Source organism: Strongylocentrotus purpuratus, unplaced genomic scaffold, assembly GCF_000002235.5.
Source record: "Strongylocentrotus purpuratus isolate Spur 01 unplaced genomic scaffold, Spur_5.0 spur5_scaffold_20, whole genome shotgun sequence".
In the NCBI taxonomy this organism is placed as follows: domain Eukaryota; kingdom Metazoa; phylum Echinodermata; class Echinoidea; order Camarodonta; family Strongylocentrotidae; genus Strongylocentrotus; species Strongylocentrotus purpuratus.
In genome coordinates, this window is record NW_022145606.1 from 44514797 (window position 1) to 44532853 (window position 18057).

At 36.0% G+C, this 18057-nt stretch overlaps 2 protein-coding genes across 3 annotated transcripts in view; both read right to left on the reverse strand.

The window, feature by feature from the left end:
* Positions 1-5429: 5429 nt before the first annotated feature.
* LOC594588 (transient receptor potential cation channel subfamily M member-like 2) lies at positions 5430-17324 on the reverse strand. Its single transcript, XM_794023.5, has 10 exons — positions 17244-17324; positions 13202-13337; positions 12314-12434; positions 11616-11776; positions 10069-10265; positions 9406-9492; positions 8912-9017; positions 8283-8426; positions 7610-7723; positions 5430-5757 (listed from the first exon to the last, which is right to left on the reverse strand). The coding sequence occupies exons 2-10, from the start codon at positions 13325-13327 to the stop codon at positions 5641-5643; spliced, it is 1173 nt and encodes a 390-aa protein (XP_799116.3). The 5' UTR covers positions 13328-13337; positions 17244-17324; the 3' UTR covers positions 5430-5640.
* Positions 17291-18057, reverse strand: part of LOC105443422 (transient receptor potential cation channel subfamily M member 2-like) — an 81526-nt gene continuing 80759 nt past the window's right edge. For both annotated transcript variants that reach the window (XM_030993441.1, XM_030993440.1), the window contains exon 23: positions 17291-17379. The gene's annotated coding sequence lies outside the window, so the exon portion shown is untranslated. The remainder of the gene's footprint in view (positions 17380-18057) is intronic.

Sequence of the window (18057 nt, forward strand, 5' to 3'; positions counted from 1 at the left end):
TAGGGTTAAATTTGTAGACATTGGGACATTGGCATCAACATATTCTCAAATTTGCCCCATGCCCCGACTCCATCGTCTTTCATTACGGTGGTAGAAATAATGTAGGGTACCTGTTACTATACATAGCTGCTCCGACTATAAATAGGCTCTTTAGATGATCACACAAGGGAACATGTTAAGCAACAGTGGAAAAATATAGGTAAAAAGCCGGAGCACCTTATCAAAGGACAATTTCATATTCGAAAGGAAAAGGGACACTTATCAAACGAAACAAGGGGATCGTACTTATCATGTTTCAAAGGGGCATTTATCGGAGGTGATAAGGTGCACTTATTACAAAGGAAAAGGGGCACGTGTAAAAGTAAAAGATTCATCTACCAGATTTTGATACGAGCACTTATGAGAAGGAGAACGGGCACTTATTGAAAAGAGAAAGGGACAATTATATCTAGAGTAAAAAGAAACACTGCTACCCTCAGCCCCGCCCCCTCCCCATCCCTATCTCCATCCTCTACCTATACATTTTCTTCGCATTGCTGCAGAACTTGTAATCAAAGCCCTGCTAGTACATTGTATATTTCTTTTTTCTTTCTATTTTTGAAGGTTTGCTATAATGTTCTAAAATGGAAAGCCACCCACATTGTGAAAAGCCACAAACACAAGACTGGTGTCCAAGAGATTAAAAACCCACTTAAATAATGACCCACACTAGTCAACAATTCAAAAGCTAAGAAACAAAGCTTAAAGTCCTCGCACTTTTAAACTTTCCAAAAGCTTGGCATAACAACACAAACAATAAAATGTGCATATCACGACCAAAACATATGTTTGAAGTTTTTAATCACTACTTACACATTTGGTTAACAAATTCACTAGAACTTATGCATTATAAAACATGATTTTGTTTATAAATCTAACACCTTCCAGCAAAGTTGTTAAAAAAAACAAAGCATAAACTTACTGTTATGAGGAATTCATTGATCGTTTCTTGTGCACAGAAATGGACAAATCACACATAACACTACATTTAATATAAGCATGTTGTATAGGCATGAGCTAAATATAAGTAAATGTACTGAAGTGTAGTGTAACTGGTAAACATGAATATGCTCCTCTATGTATGTTTTACATTCTCCTTAGTAAAATAAAAATTTCACAAAGTCATGGAAGCATGTTATCTTTCAAAGACACAGTATATATATATATACACATTTGAAGTGTACTAATTTTTAAAAATGTCCTTAAAATATTTTTACACATCAAGATTAGCTACATGTATATGTGAAAGACTCAATATTACTATAAATGCACTTATTGCTAAGGCTAAATCTTAGATATTAATTGAGTGAATTTACCACCTACACGATTACAAATATTTAAAGAACTAAAACCAACAACAAACATTACACATTGAAAATCAAAATAATGATTGCATTGCTCAAGAGGCTATCTACATTTGGTGGTGCACATGGTTATCCTGACTGTTCTCAGAAAATATAAGTCTTGTATGAAGAAAAACGTTTTTGAAAGACTTTCCGTACAACCATGGCTGATCCCACACACCTTATTATAACATATAATTTTCTCTACACCACACTAATATGTCTATATAAAAAAATACTATGACTTGAAGCTCAAAATATCAAACTTTCAAATATCCTGTAATTGTTTAGAACAAGAAAAGACACAATTTTACTTCAGCTCCTTCAGCTCATAGGCCTATCATCATGAGTACTGGATCAATACTGAGTGTGCTTTGAGCACAGTCAAATATCAATATTCACATGATTCAGTTTAATTATATTACAGATATTCTTTTACCATCAATGAGGAGTACTATCATTCTAAATTGCTTTTCAGTCAAATAAAAATTCACCAGCAGAAAAAATAGAAGGCAATTTCTAGAAGGCAATTTCTTTTCACTGAGCATACACATAATTTCAAACAATTTTTTATTACAAGTGATCATAATAAAGCCATAAATCTCTCTTTTTCTTTGTCTCCCTCTCTTATTTCCTCTATCATGATCATCACAGAAACTTGACATGATCAACAAATATTTATCTGAGTAATTTGAAATGCAATCTCTGCCAAATTCAATAAGAACTAAAGAGTATTTCGATACACAGAAATACATTTTTCCAAATACATAACAACAAATTAGTTACTTATCTTTTTCACTACTTTTCAAAGATAACATTTGATTCCATTTAAACTGGTTGAATTTATATAAGCTAGGGTCAAATTCTAGATGTAAAATACATAATTTATTTTATATCCTAAATTCAGACTGATATTTCATTATAGTCAAACAAAAGCTTTACCATACTTTACAATGCTATAATTTAACATGTTAAAAAAAAGTACTGTGTAGCACTTACCAGGGAACTAATCAGTATTTTAATATTTCTTTCTATATTTCTTCCTCACATCAACATAAACACTGGAATTGTTAGTATCATATATATATATATATATATATATAAAGTTTGACAAAACAACCTGATATAAGATTCTTATTTAAAAAACAATATGTTTCAAATAAATAGAAAATAATATCTACGACCTATATCCCATATTTCAGAAGAATATTTTAAAAAATTGAAAATGTATAACATGTTATAAATTTGCATTAAATGCTTTTAAATTGCATTTAGAGAGTTGTAGAATATAAACCCATTTCTACATGTGTATCTTCTCGTAAAGTAATTATTGATTAAAAACAACAACAATTGAGTTTAAAGCTACATCAGAACATTGCAGTGTTAGTTCAGGGGAAAAGACCTGTCATGCCTAACAGGCCATGCTATGTTTCTATGCATCCTCCCTCTCCATGATACTAATGCACAAAAAAGATAAATATAACTAAACAGACATTGTTCAAATGAAAATACAAACACATTTACACAGCACACTATATGCTAACAATTTTTTTTTCTTTCAGCCTTTACAGTATTTTTAAGGACAAATTAAAATATCCTTGTGATCAATTTGCACAATTACTGAACCAACTCTTTTAAAAACTGGGTTTTCATAATGAAAACCTATCACTTGGCTACCCTGTACACATTACATCCAATGAATTGGCAGGACTACATTTGATCAATCATTGAAAATAACTATATAGGAAAATAGATAGGGTTATAATTAGAAATAAAGTTTTCATAACTTATCATCTGTCAGCCCTGTTTTCAGAACATACATGTACACCTATTTGGCTATCATTCTAAATAAGCCATATCAATTTGAGAAATTAGACCTAAGGTGAACTTAATCGCAAGGTATGATAACACATTTGAAGTAGACAACAAAATGGGTATCTGGGAATTTAGGGTGATGAGATATGCAATGTACTATCTGGATCATGCACATTTTGATGAAACTCTCAAGCAGCAAACTCATTGTCACCCAACCCCGGGATGACTCAACAGAGCTAGCATAACAATACCCAGTACATCAACAGGATGACATCTTCCAATATTAAGGGGATATCCTGATTGGAAGGAGACAGATACTAGCTACATACATGTACATGTAGTCTGATAATCTTGCATGAATAGTACATGGAGAGAATACTGGTACCAGGGAGTTCATTAGGGATTGGAAAATGATCCATGGAAACAATACATGCTCAGGAAATTTGACAAATGAGGGTAAAATACTGTGCTTCCTTTACTAAACTGAGTGATCAACTTCAATTGCTCCTATTCCATGATAATAGCATTTATACAGTTGTAAAAACAGGATATTTGTATTGTCTTCTGTATTGTACTTTATTGATCTCCAAACAATTATTTGTCAAATTGCTGCCGTCTTAATTTTAATTGTGTACTTCTCTCTACAGTAAACATTTTATGTCCCTGTCATTTTTTCAAGTCTCCCAGGAACCTATTCTTTACAAGCTCTGCTTTTCTATAGGTTCCTGCACATTTCACAGTTTGTACTTTTGTCTGGGTTTTCCTTTAAATGATATTAGTTGTCAAACAACTGTGATTACATGTAACTTTGTTCATTACTATAATCATTTTTTAAAATTATGAAACCATATGTCTTTTATGTATATTTTGTTATCTGTATTATATTTGTGAAATATATGTGAAATGTGAAACCAATAAACTCAACTCAACAAAATTAGAATATGGCACAAAGTAAAAAAAGAAAAAAGAAAATAAGCCAAGAGATCTATACATGAAAATTCATCTATGTGTGAGAAAAAAAAATCATCAATCAGATCATTTTTGCAGTATCAAATATGCAGCTAATATACAAGCAAATCATTCTAATATAGATACATCATACAATGATACGAACTAGATTTGTTACAATTTAAGCTACGTTAAGGATCATCTCTGATCTCTTTAATAAAAGGAATTGCGCATCTCTTCCCACTTACTCTTTCTAATCAGGTTTTGCTAAAAAAATAACATTTACAGACATACATGGTCACACAATATGGACATTTAAAAAATTGACTCTGTGGTTTGGCTATTTCATAACAGCGTAATTCATTACCTTTAAAACATGGACGACAACATCCGCAGTGAATGTTTGCTCTGAGATATTCACATAACAAGTCAACGCAAAGCGTAGCATCCCCTCGCAGGGTACAAATGGCCTAAATACGTCAGAACAAGTTACCTCCATTGGACTATACTATTATATTACAAGGCAAGGAAGTTAACGACATTTTCACATATATAATTAGGTGTTTTTGCATATTTAATGAGCTATGACCTTTCACCTTTCACCTACATACTCAGAAATCGAACTTCGCCTGTATTTTGATATCATGTACCTTCATATCAAATTTCATTATAATCCGTCAAACATTACTAAAGTTATCAATCGGAAACCAGATGTGTATTTTTACACATATTTAATGAGCTATGACCATTGACCTACGTACTCCAAAATCAAACTTCGCCTGTATTTTGATATCATGTACCTTCATATCAAATTTCATTAAAATCCGTCAAACATTACTGAAGTTATCGATCGGAAACCAAATTTGTTACGAACGCACGCACGCACGCACGCACGGACGGCAGCGTATTGAATTGAAACCAGATTCGCATATTTAATGAGCTATGACCTTTGACCTAAATACTCCGAAATCAAACTTAGGCTGTGTTTTGATACCATGAACCTTCATATCAAATTTCATTAAAATCCGTCAAGCAATACGAAAGTTATGGATCGGAACCAGATTTGCATATTTAATGAGCTATGACATTTGACCTTTGACCTACGTACTCTAAAATCGAACTTAGCCTATCATGTACCTTCATATCAAATTTCATTAAAATTTGTCAAACATTACTAAAGTTATCGATCGGAAACCAGATGTGTATTTTTACACTTATTTAATGAGGTATGACCTTTGACTTTTGACCTACGTACTCCAAAATCGAACTGAGCCTGTATTTTGATATCATGTACCTTCATATCATATTTCATTAAAATCCGTCAATCCGTCAAGTTATCGATTGGAAACCAAATTTGTTACCAACGGACGCACGCACGGGATAAAAATGAGTGGAGGTATGAAAACTACCCCAAAGGCACCTTGCAGAAAGACGTGACTGGCTGAAGGCTTCGTTGCTGCCGGGCCACCTGCCCCTACAGAGGACGGGTGTTACTTTAGAATGCGGCTTTGTGTAACTCGGCTACCTTCGTGAGTATGGCTGTGTGACTGGCAAATAGAGGGATCTCGGAGCTGACTCGCTGCCACGTTACACTCTGAGCATCGTCGCTAGCCTGTAAACAAACAAAATTAGACAACATGATTATACAATTTATATGTTCACTGAATCTTAAAAGGACAAGTCCAAGGTTTGTGGTCATTCGCTGCCCCATATGTCAACAACATTACAGAAAAAGAAATGAATAGCAACATCTCAGAAGCCATTTTTCTTGATATTTTGTCATATTGTGCTCTTAAATGGCTGTGCTTGATGGAATCATCATGTATAATAAAAACTTTGATGATGTCAGTAACAGGGACAAAATATCTTGCACTTGCCCAAAAATTTTAAATAGTCTAGTTCACACAGGTTAATGTAAATTCATGACACAGAAATATTACTTTCCTAAATCTGTAAATTATTTAATATAGGATTTTCCGGCCAAATTCGCGAGTTTGTCATTTAAATTAATTTGTCTTGCATTCAAATTCGACGTTTTTCGTGCTGTCAGATATATCTTGGGTTTATATTCCTTTATCTAGTTTTCAAATCTACATGTATGTATGTTTCATTCAAATTAATGAATAATGTGCTTCTTTCGCTATTTGGTCATTCGATTTGGCGCAACACGATTTCTGACATCGTTAAGGTGTATACTTTTAGCATTCATTTGTAGCATTCAACTTAGCACTTTGTGCACTTAAATTGATGGTCAATACAGTGTATACATTTCTCGTTTATTACACAATTTTTATAGCTCATTCTTTTTCTTTCAAGATTTTTTTTCCATGTGTATTTCATCATATTTTCTTTTCTTGCATTTATACACTTTATACACTTTTAGATTTATCTGATATTCATCATCCTTTAAGTTTGATTGTTAAGAAAAAAAAAAGACTTACATCTACAGACTTGATGGTCTCAATATTTTTGTAAATTTTCATGTAAAGAAGTTGTTTGTCTTGTGTTTCATCATAAATTTATCACAATTTCATTACGGAGGAAGGGTACAATATTGTGACTGGGGTAGGTATTTTTGTATCAATTACTTTTCCGGGGTATATGAACATGTCCGTGCAGAAATGCCATATCCCTTGATTTCGCCCCTTCTTTACCTAATGTCTGACTATACACCCATATGCATTGTCCTCAAAATTAATAAATGGAATCACAGAAAAGACCATAATGGCACATCATGCATTTTCTTCCCCCTACCATTCCCAACTGGAATAAACATAATTCGAATATGAATGACAGGTGTTCATTTTGAATGATAAAAATGACGCCTCGACAAGTGACGATTAATATGAATGCTAGTTGAGCAGTTTCTAAATTAAATGACAGGTCTATGAAACCCTTCGACCAAAATCCTAAATTAAATACCAAAACGGGAAAATTGAACGATAATTGGCATGGCAAAGCCGATCTGCGCTAACTTAAATGCAAAGTAAATGAATTTGAATGACAAAATCGTGACTTTCACCGGGAAATCCTATAGATAAGAATCCTTCATAAACAGCACACTTGCTGCAATAATTAAATTTCTTGTCATCCTTCTCTATGTATCCATACTTCATGATTTATATCATATTACATACAAGTAATACAAAATCATCTAAAGCAAAATGAATTTGTCAATCAATTTAATCCAAATTATACATTAAACATATTTTTTCAAACTTACTGTCAATCGAAATACCATAAACTACAAGTATCTCAAATAGTCATATTTAAAAAGATTATAGCACAGATGTTCAACATCTGTTTATAATCACATGAATTGAAAGCATTGATACAGATCACACACATCGATCATATACCAGGTACATGCTGCTTCGATTCTACAATCCTTTTAAAACATGATGGCATACAAAAGCTTTTACTTGGTAACACATTTTTGATTCCATGAGTGATGGTGTTCTTACCTCCAGAGTGAAAGAACCAAAGCCAGAACCATCTTCGTCGTGGAAGTTCATTGCGACCGTCTCCATCCAGGCGTTATCGGTGTTCCTTGGATCGTCCACATAACCCTTGTATACCTGAATGATGAACAAAGACATAATATTTTGAATTACAGTTGAACACTTGACATACAAATCAAAGATGGAGACAGCTAGATTGTCAACACAGAAGTGCAGTTACCCTTCCTTTCGCCTAAAAATGAGAATTACCATTGAAATTTGACCAAACATTAACGTTGTAGTAACCAGGAGATTATAATGCACATATTCACTTAATTCAGTTTCCTATGGTGATGCATGTACTAGGATGGTTAATGAGATAGTGAGCTTTAATACATGGAATGAAAAATGGACTGACAATATCAGTCTGAAAGTATAATGGCCCTAGCTCACATCACTTCCAGAGGGATTTAAAACATAAAACCTAGTACCTATTTTCCACGCCTGACCCAGGGGAGTCAATGGGTACTGTAGGAAATAAAATCCTTGAATGCTCAAGCACCTCATCAGACCAACTACGCTAGTGCCAGGATAATAATCCAAAGCTCTTTGAACACTAATAGAAACATTACTGAAGATGTGCTTTACAAATACATAATAACTATAGCTCTTTTTTTCAAAAGCACATGTTCCTTACCTCTAAACCATTCGAGAAGAGCTCCTCAACATGTTCCCCGATGCGAGCAGCTTCTTCGTCTGTCTTGTTGAGAGCACCCAGGGCCTTCTTTCCAAACTCTCTCTTCAGAGTCTCACCGACCAAATGACCTGGCTCTACCATACCCTGTATTACCAAATATAAACATTCATATTCATATTTATTTCATTTCCAACATTTCCAACATTACAAGCATATGGAGCAGGGATTCTTGATTGATTTGACGGGTGGACCAGAAATATATCTGAAATTAAGCTGCAGGACACCAAGTATTATAGACGTACTAAAGACCCATCTTGGGGTGGGGTTGGTGAAGTAGTGTCAAAATAATATCATATGTATCATATTGTCCCATGGGCCACTATCAAAGAACGAGAGATACATAGTCGATAGAGCAAAGATTGTTGAAGCTAATAATTAAATATGAAACAATGTGTTTACTGATTTCAAGTTTTAACTAGTATTCATTGACTACATAATCTCAATCATAATGAATATTGAGAAAATATTCCAGCTCTCTTCCCTGGGTTGAAACTTATCTGCCTCATAGGTAGATTATGAACAGGAAAAAACACACATTTACAACAAATATACTTAGGATGTCTACTTACACCTGGTATTGCCCATTGCTGATTATCCACTCTCTGTATAGCAATGAACTCTAGGACTGGCTTGTCTTCATCCATTAAGATGTCTCCATCTGGCTTCCTCTTCCATCTGTGAGAGAAAATAAGACGTGAAAATGATCCCAACCATCGAGGTACTACCATCTATGATTCATGGCAGTTACAACAAATTGGTCTCATTCATTCCATGTTGCAATTTACCAGTACGGACAAATTTCTTTTAGAAGCCTATGGCTAAATTTATAGGTACAATGTTGATGATGTATATGAGAAGTTGAAATACATTTGGTAATTATTGCTTGGAAATTTTATATGCCATTTTCATAAAAGTTTGACTGTGAAAGACAGAGATGAGCTGCAAATGAAGCGATGGTAAGCGCTAATTTATAAGCACCGTTTTGTGTTATTATTATTATTATGGTTATGAGCACTCAGCATCCTGATAAAGCCAGCTGAGCCAATCATTTTTGTTTTTTTACCTTGTTGCTATGGGATTAGCTGCATGGTTAGGACCCCATCTCCCTAGTAGACCCCTACCACTGAGTCCTGTACGTCCTTTGGGATTTCTGCAAGGCAAATGAAATAAATAAAACAAAACTCAAGAATTCTGAATGACAGCTGATTACTTGAAAGTTATCAAGACAAAAGGTATAGAAAACAGCAAAAGATGTGCTCCAGAAAACAGAATCTGTACTTGCCATGATTTTTGGTTATACAGAAATATCTATTAAAAAAATTCCATTTTGAATGTCATTTTTTATGGTTGGCAGTTGGCACGGTTACAATGAGTGAGCCGAAGTTGGTCCTCTGGACAAAGAGTTACATTGACCCAACATCATGTTTGTAACATTGTCATAATTTGACCCAAAGCTGGTCTAACATTATCTACCGGTATGTAGATTTCAATTTAGGGCTGACAATACCTGACATGCTACTATAAAACATCACATGATCTTCTGACTAATGAATTTTCAAGCATTTATATTGAAGTACAGTATGTCAAAGACTTGAGATGAAATACCCAACCCCAGATGCATAATTTGCAATGCGACAGTTACAAAACAATCACAGATGAAGGAGTGTGATTGTTCTAATGGATGTAAGATTATCATAATAATCTATTCAAATGACATCTAACTCACAGTGGAAGCCCGTCTTTGATTTGGTACTCCTTCATGCGACTCCTCCTGTTGTATTTACATTTCTCATCCATCTGATTGTAGAGGAGTACTGGACGTGAGTTCTTTGGCATACTCATGAGATCAATGTCTGCCCAGTGGGGACCTGCCTCTACACTCCGATGAGTGTATTGCACCGGTGTGTATTGCGGGAAAGCGGTCTGGTGGAAGACAACAAATAAGTGAAAGAGATATTAGCTCATATAATACTGGTTAACTTCGATATTATCACTAAACCCTTCACTTATCATTAACCACAAACACATGGAGTGATAGAGTTTTCAGTTTCAATTTTTGGCATTTATAATTGAACAAGTCAACGCAAAGCGTAGCATCCCCTCGCAGGGTACAAATGGCTTATATAAGTCAGAACAAGTTAATACCTCCATTGGACTATACTATATACTAGGCAAGGAAGTGAACCACATTTTCACATAAATAAATAGGTGTTTTTGCATATTTAATGAGCTATGACCTTTCACCTTTGACCTACATACTCAGAAATCGAACTTAGGCTGCACATGAATTTTGATACAGGGTACCTTTATATTAAATCGTATTAAAATTTGTCACACATTAATCAAGTTAATATCGAATGGAAACCAGATTCGCATATTTAATGAGCTATGATCTTTGACCTACATACTCCGAAATCGTACTTAGGCTGTGTTTTGATACCATGAACCTTCATATCATTTTTCATTAAAATCTGTCAAACATTGCTAAAGTTATCGATCGGAAACCAGATGTGTATTTTTTCGCATATTTAATGAGCTATGACCTCTGACCTTTGACCTACGCACTCCAAAATCGAACTTAGTCTGTATTTTGATATCATGTACCTTCATATCGAATTTTATTAAAATCCGTCGAACGTTACTGAAGTTATTGATCGGAAACCAAATTTGTTACGGACGCACGCACGCACGGAAGGAAGGAAGGATGGACGGCAGCGTTACTATATCCCCTCCGACTTCGTCGGCGAGGGGATAATAAAGGAAAACTAAAGAAAATCCTCCAACAAGATAAAACATCTACTTGGTCACTTTATTGAAACCATAGCCAAATCAAAACGTTGGGCAAGATACAAGATAATCACGAATTTGAACATCCATGTCAATCTCCTTCATGTATTCATCCAATCAAAGTAATAAACATTGCTCAATCAATCAAGAGGAAGATAAGTGTGAAAGTCCAAGGTATTTGGTCATTTGGTGTCCCATACTTTACCGAGTATTGCAGAGTTCTGAACCTAAATCAACATCACATGGGTAATTTCACTTCATATTTGGTCTCCTCTAAGCTATACTAGGACCATTAACTTAACACAATGATCAGATATACTAAAATCTGAGATGGGGTTGGGGATGTGTGGGAACACATAGCTTTGGCTGGTCCAAGTTCAAAAGTATAACATCTAAATTGACAGACTTCTAAATAACAAGGTGACTTTTAGCTTTGCACTGTCTAGATGCATTGCCTTTCAAACTCTACACATGACATAGACTTACCTCCCAAGGAACCTTGTCGTCTGGGACAGGGTATCTTTTCATCGCTGTCCCAGGATAGGGACTGGCCCGTGACTTCTCATGAATCATGATACCTAAAGCTTCTAGGGAGACAGGCACTTCAAGTCTAGATACCGGTACTTCCTCTGCAATGTCTACAGAATCTACAAAGAAGAGAAAAAGAAGAGGACGATTATAGTAAAACCACATTGGAATGCATTAAAAGGAGTAAGTTTCCCATTTAACAGGAAGACAAGGCTCAAGACTATTAGATGTTTTCATTCATGTTAAACCTATTGGCTCACTGCTGCCACCATGTTGTGTAATGGGGCATGGCCCAATGTCAAATACATAACACTGTAGATTATGAACACATTAATAAGTAGAATCTTGAGACGATAAATAGACTCACATCTTGCTTGGGTAGAGGTTTATTGGTGCAGAACAATGGGCAGAGTTACAATGATATGTGTGTGCGCATCATGTAGCTCCATTTACAATTTATGGTTTAACTGTCATAGAATACAACAATTCAAGGTGAAAAACTCTGGGAATGAGATAATTCAGTAGTCAACAGGTTAGCATTATAAACTCTCACTACATCGAGGGTTCTAGAGATAAATAATAAATCCTCCTTCCATGATTTCATCTAACATACATTGCACAAAGATAGCGATTTGTCATGATATATTTGTATATACCTTCTCTTCTTTGGATGTCCTTGAGTTTGGGTGGTGCCAATTTGACCTCCCTATTAACGCTACTTGAAAGACTTGAAAGAGCACTGATCATCCAATCCAGGGCATCATTGGTACGTTCAATCTACAATGAAAAGAAGAACAAACAATATTGATAAAAAAGAAAACATATCACAGAAATACATCCAGCAGTGACGTCAAATGAATATTTGACTTTATTTATTTATTTAATTTTCAAATAGTACCAAATGAGACAAATGTTGACAACTTATGACAATGTATTTCAAACTGTAAACGTTTTTTTGATTTTTCAACGACAAAACTAATGGTATAAAAAGAATTTCATGTCCAAATAGGTTTTAATTTGAAATTGTAATATATAGTATGGACAGTAGCTTTTGCCAATTTGTTGATATTATGCATTTCAAAAGAACTCATACACTGCATCATGATTTAAAATCAGTTTCCCTTCACATGCAAGCAACAATCACAACTAAAGATTAGCATTTAAGCTAAGAAGCTGAAACTAATCACAAAACTTCTTCAATAAGAGAAACAAGATGGGGGATACTCAGTGACGGATCCAGGGGGGCACAGGGGGCATGTGCCCCCCCCCCCCGGCCCCCCAAAATGCCAATGGCTGACCTAAAAAGGTGACCTTACCCCCCCCCCCCCCCCCAACGGAGCAAAATGTCAAATTTAAAATTTTGTGACCAAAAAAAAAAAGTGTCCTCTTAACCCCCCCCCCCCCCCTTGCTTATTCAGCGGCTGGCTGAGTCGTTGCAATTTTTTGGGGACTAAAAAAAATATATATATATATGTTCTCTTTCCCACACGGTGCCCCCCTTGTGCCCCCGGCAAGAAATTCCTGGATCCGCGCCTGATACTTACCCCGTTTTCCAAGTTGACTAGTCTTTCTTCAAAGCCCTTTCCTCCATGCATCCCAAGAGGTCCTGCTTTGCCCTTTTGATTCTCATAGTCATCAAAGACTTGGTCTAGCTTCATAATCATAGTCATGTCTTCCACTCTGTACACAAACAAATATATTATAATTCAACAAGATTGTTTTAAGAACAAACCAGGGATAACAGAAGGGAAAATGCCATACAGTCCCTAGCTATCAAAGTCTGCTCTAGCTCAACATTTTCAATAAAGAAAGATATCATGTAAAACATCAGAATGTCCCTGCATGCTCTTAGATTCATTTTGTGATTCATCAATGAATATAATTTTTTAATGGTAAAATGATATTACATGTAGGTATAAAAAATTGAAGATACAAGCAAGCATGCAATTAACACAAGAACAATTACAAAGCTTAAATTTTCTTGAAACATATAATACAAGGCTCCAACATATCATGCTCAGGGGAACGCGAATTGAGATCAGGTCTGTATGGATGAGCCCTATGTTAACTCTTGCAGTGCCAGAGGTGCAAACATGCACCTCATAATACACACAATGCCCATAGACCACCAATCTCCTTTGCACCATAAAAGTTAAGGTGTTTACATTTTGGGGGGTCCGGACCTAGATCTGGGGTGCCCACGCATCCTAGGCCCCTGCTATCGTTGAGCCCTGGATAGTGGGTCTGTAATGCATTCAAAGATGCTCCTTGATTATGTTATAAGATCTACTTAAAGGGATAGTTGAGTTCTGTTTTCAGACCGCAAATGCCTTCAAAGTGCATGGTTAATGCTCTTATTCTTATCTATGACATTTCTAGTGCCCTTTTAGAACCTAAAATTGCTATGAAGGTAATTTTAGACCCCTAAATGAGTGAAATTTAGCCAATACGATCATACTAATACAGCTCCACTTTTAACAAATTACGGTTACCATTAATTAATTATTTAATTAAAAATGAAAATACATAGGCCGGCTGGTTGTGCGTAATATAAACAACACAAAAATGCCAACAAAAAGCCAACATCGGCATTGGCTGAAATACAACTCAAAAGGCGCTATTTCGTGTTTTCAACATTCTTTTCAAATCATCTAATATTTGTGGTACACAAATATTAGAAATCGTTATATTTATATAATATTGACTGGCCTTGAGGGGTATATAAGAAATATTGACCAAGCTCAGATCATATTGCCCCGAGTCGTAGACGAGGGCAATATGGTCTTAGCGCGGTCAATATTTCTAATATACCCCGAAAGTTGAGCCAGTCAATATTGTTATTGTTATCCAAATCAGACATCTAGAGCAAATACATAAATCAACCATGACAATCTTAAAGAACTGAAAATTTAACATCATCTTACCTAATTTGTCATGCTGAACTCTTTGACATAGACTACATGTAGGTTTATCACAGATTCAAATGTACAGTGTACAGGTAAGTAGACATCTCTACTAAAAGTTGTCCAAACGGTAAAGTTTCAAAACTGTCAAAACATCCAAACGAGCAATATCCATAGGAAGAACTTTTCCTGAAAACTGGCGAAACACAGAAATCCAAAACTATGTTCAAACTGTTATAACACTCAACATATGTACATAATCTCCATGCTCAAGTTTAGTCCTTGAAGTAATTGATGGTGACATTGCAGTTATTAAATACGAACGGTGATTGTTGTACCTGCATCCTACTTGATCTGCTACTAGTTGTTATCGTTGATCCTGCAGCAACTTGCTGATTGTCCACAACTGGTTGCAAGACAACATTTACTGGTGCATGGACTGCTACTTCATGCTGGATAACGTTGGTTTCTTCACGTTCGAACTCAAAGGACAACTGCGAACACAAGTCAAAGTTAACTTCAAGGTCATCTTCTTCTTCTACTTCTAGTAACAGAGTAGGAGCAGCATGTGGAGCAGCAACAGCAAATCTCGTATTGGTAGCATTAGAAGATGAGGCCATAGTGACTGTAGCGGGTGGGGGTGGCACTGTTATCGCAGCTCGCAACGGAGTTTCCTTCTTTCCAAGGGCCTGTGCCAGAGTAGACGACATTTCACACTTTCTATCGTTGCTTACACGGCCAGTATATGAAGCCAGACTGCCTTCATTGTTGTGTCCTGACACTTGACAGATATCCCTACTTGCAAATCCTCCAGTATCAAGGATTCTGATACATGTGGCTCTAACACAGTGGTTTGTGTAGACTTTAGACAGACCAGCTTTCTTGGAAATGGTTGCCATCTTGTTGCCAAGACTATTCTTTCCAAGTGGTGTCTTCATGTACCACGGTCCACAGGATGGAGCAGAAGTTTTTGGGGTCTGGAAAAGTGTGTCGCTCCTCTCGCTAAGCTTCGAATGATACTTCTTGAAGGACGCAACAGGGCAATCAGCCCTGCCAGTTGAATACATACGCCCACCATCAGTTCGTGAAGAGAGATTGTCTTTTTTTTTTCGTCATCTCGTCTACATTTTGAGTGACAAATTCATGTCCATTCTCATCTGTTTCGATCTTGAAATGGTCTTTATTGAGTTCACGCAAATTTTCTCTTCCTCTCCTACAAAAATAAAGAGCAATCTCAAACCAAACCTTAGCTTGTAAGCCACTGGGTGTGTCTTGGTCAAATACAGTTGATGAGTACAGTTTTTGGAGATCCCCAGATGCAATGGAATCATGATGTTGCACAAATCCTTTTCCGATTTTTTTCAGTTCTACTTTGGCAGCTTTGAAAGCAACATTGCAATGTGTAAATTCAATATCTTTGATGATGTCTATAACTTCATGATATTCTGATTTCAAGTATCTGTTTATACCAGCACGAATACTGTGCAGGGAACTTGTTTTGTAGTGAGTTCCGTCGGTTCGTCGTACCTCAACATAAAACTTTGCCAGTAACGCCGCTAATTCACTCTTACCGAGAAGCTGGAAATCTGAATCATGGCCCTTCTCTGCCAAATATTCCCTGAAAACCGTCACCGATGTTTTAGTTGACTTTTTAGTGTTGAACGTATCCTTGTTTTGAAGTAATTGTTCGTATTCCTCTTCTTCTAAACTCGCGAATCTAGTGGAAGTGGAGACTGCCATGTTTGTTTTTGTTTACCAGGCGAAAGATCAACAATCAGCGAAATAAAGACAGATTCCCACGCAGCGCCAGCTTCGCCGATCAACTCGAGCGAATGAACGTCTGCGCTGCGCTATGATTTTGCGTGTAATCTCTATGGCGATTCACTGAATTGCAAGCCGGCCCGCAGTGTGTGGGAGTAATGATTTCTTTATTTTATTTTCTTCGCCCTCAAGTGCCCGGATGCGAGACCGTGGAAAATACCAAGGTATATTTTCCCTCGTCTCTACACGCAAAGTCAATACGCGCAGGGAGACCAAGGAAAATACAAAGAATATACCCCTCCGTTCCCACTGCTAGTGAAAACTAGGGCAATACGGTTTTGTAAATGACCAGCTCAGATGTCTGATACGGGTAATAATCATGGATATTTCAGCCGTCTCTGAACCGATTTTGATCAAACAATGATGATTTTGTCATTTAAATTGTATGTTCTTACAAATTTGACACTCAGTTTTTCATTATCTCACAAAAAAGTTATTTTGTGTAGTGCCCTCTGCAACAGAACTCACTATCCCTTTAAAGGATTCCGGTAACTTTGTCTCAGATCCTTTAAAAAAAATCCTTGATTTAGCTCATGCTGCAATCATAATTATAAACCTTTAGGTCAGTCAGGATTCCCATGACATCTGATTATCAAGATATTTATGATTGGAAATCGAAATCAATTTTTGCGTTTTCCTATTAAATGGTTTACGATCCTAACACTACAGTCTATTGGGGAAAATGAGTATGGTAAAACCGGTCACTCAAAGATTTTTTTACTGTTTTGAGGAACTTCATGATCATTTTGAAGTGCAATTATTTTAGGGCTTCAATATTACACCATATCACAAATACTGATAGCACGTAGGCCATGCATCTCAGATTTACCATTGTTAAACGATGCCTTTAAGAGCTACCAACCTGTCACCAGCTACTTTGACTCTCTCATTCGGGTCCTGTTGCACCAATTTTCTCCGTTTGTCCTTGTACTTAACTGCATTGCTGCCTTCCCATGGAACAATCTTAAGGGTATTTCCTTTATCAATCAACGATAGCTCTACAAAGGACGGTCAAACATTGACCAAACAAAATATGGTTAGTACTAGTATCATGATATTGTACTCTTCATTATAATATTACCAGTATTACCTGGTGTACACGCCTTTTCTCGCATTCGATGAGCATTGGAATTTTTGTTTCTGTAAGTTTCATCAAATTTCATCAAGAATGAATGTAAACCAATCCTATATCAGGTTCTGAGGTTGCGGACTCTAGACACTTTAAAGGAAAGAATATAACTGATTTAACATTGACTATTGCTCTGTCCATCCAAGGCAACAATCATCCAAATGGGTGGAAAACTGTGATTTGATTGCACAATGGTACGAGATATCTATTGATATCCAGTATCCACTTTTCTCTCTTTATTTAAGTGATTGCTATAAATCCTCTGCAATATGTTACTGATCTCAAAGGGAAAGTGATTGATGCCAATGATTGCAAAATCTTTGAAGAAGATACATGTACAATCTAAACTTAATCTCTAATGATAAAGTAACCATGCTTACTAGGCCATGGGCCGAGCGCGATTTTAGGGCTTAGTTTTCTTTTTTTGGACTGACTTTGTGGTACATAGTTTTTGGTGACCAGAAATTAGGATAAAAATACACAAAAATCCCAAATCAGCTTATCCCCGCGACTGAATCCTTGTCGTTCGTATAAAACATAAGTTTAA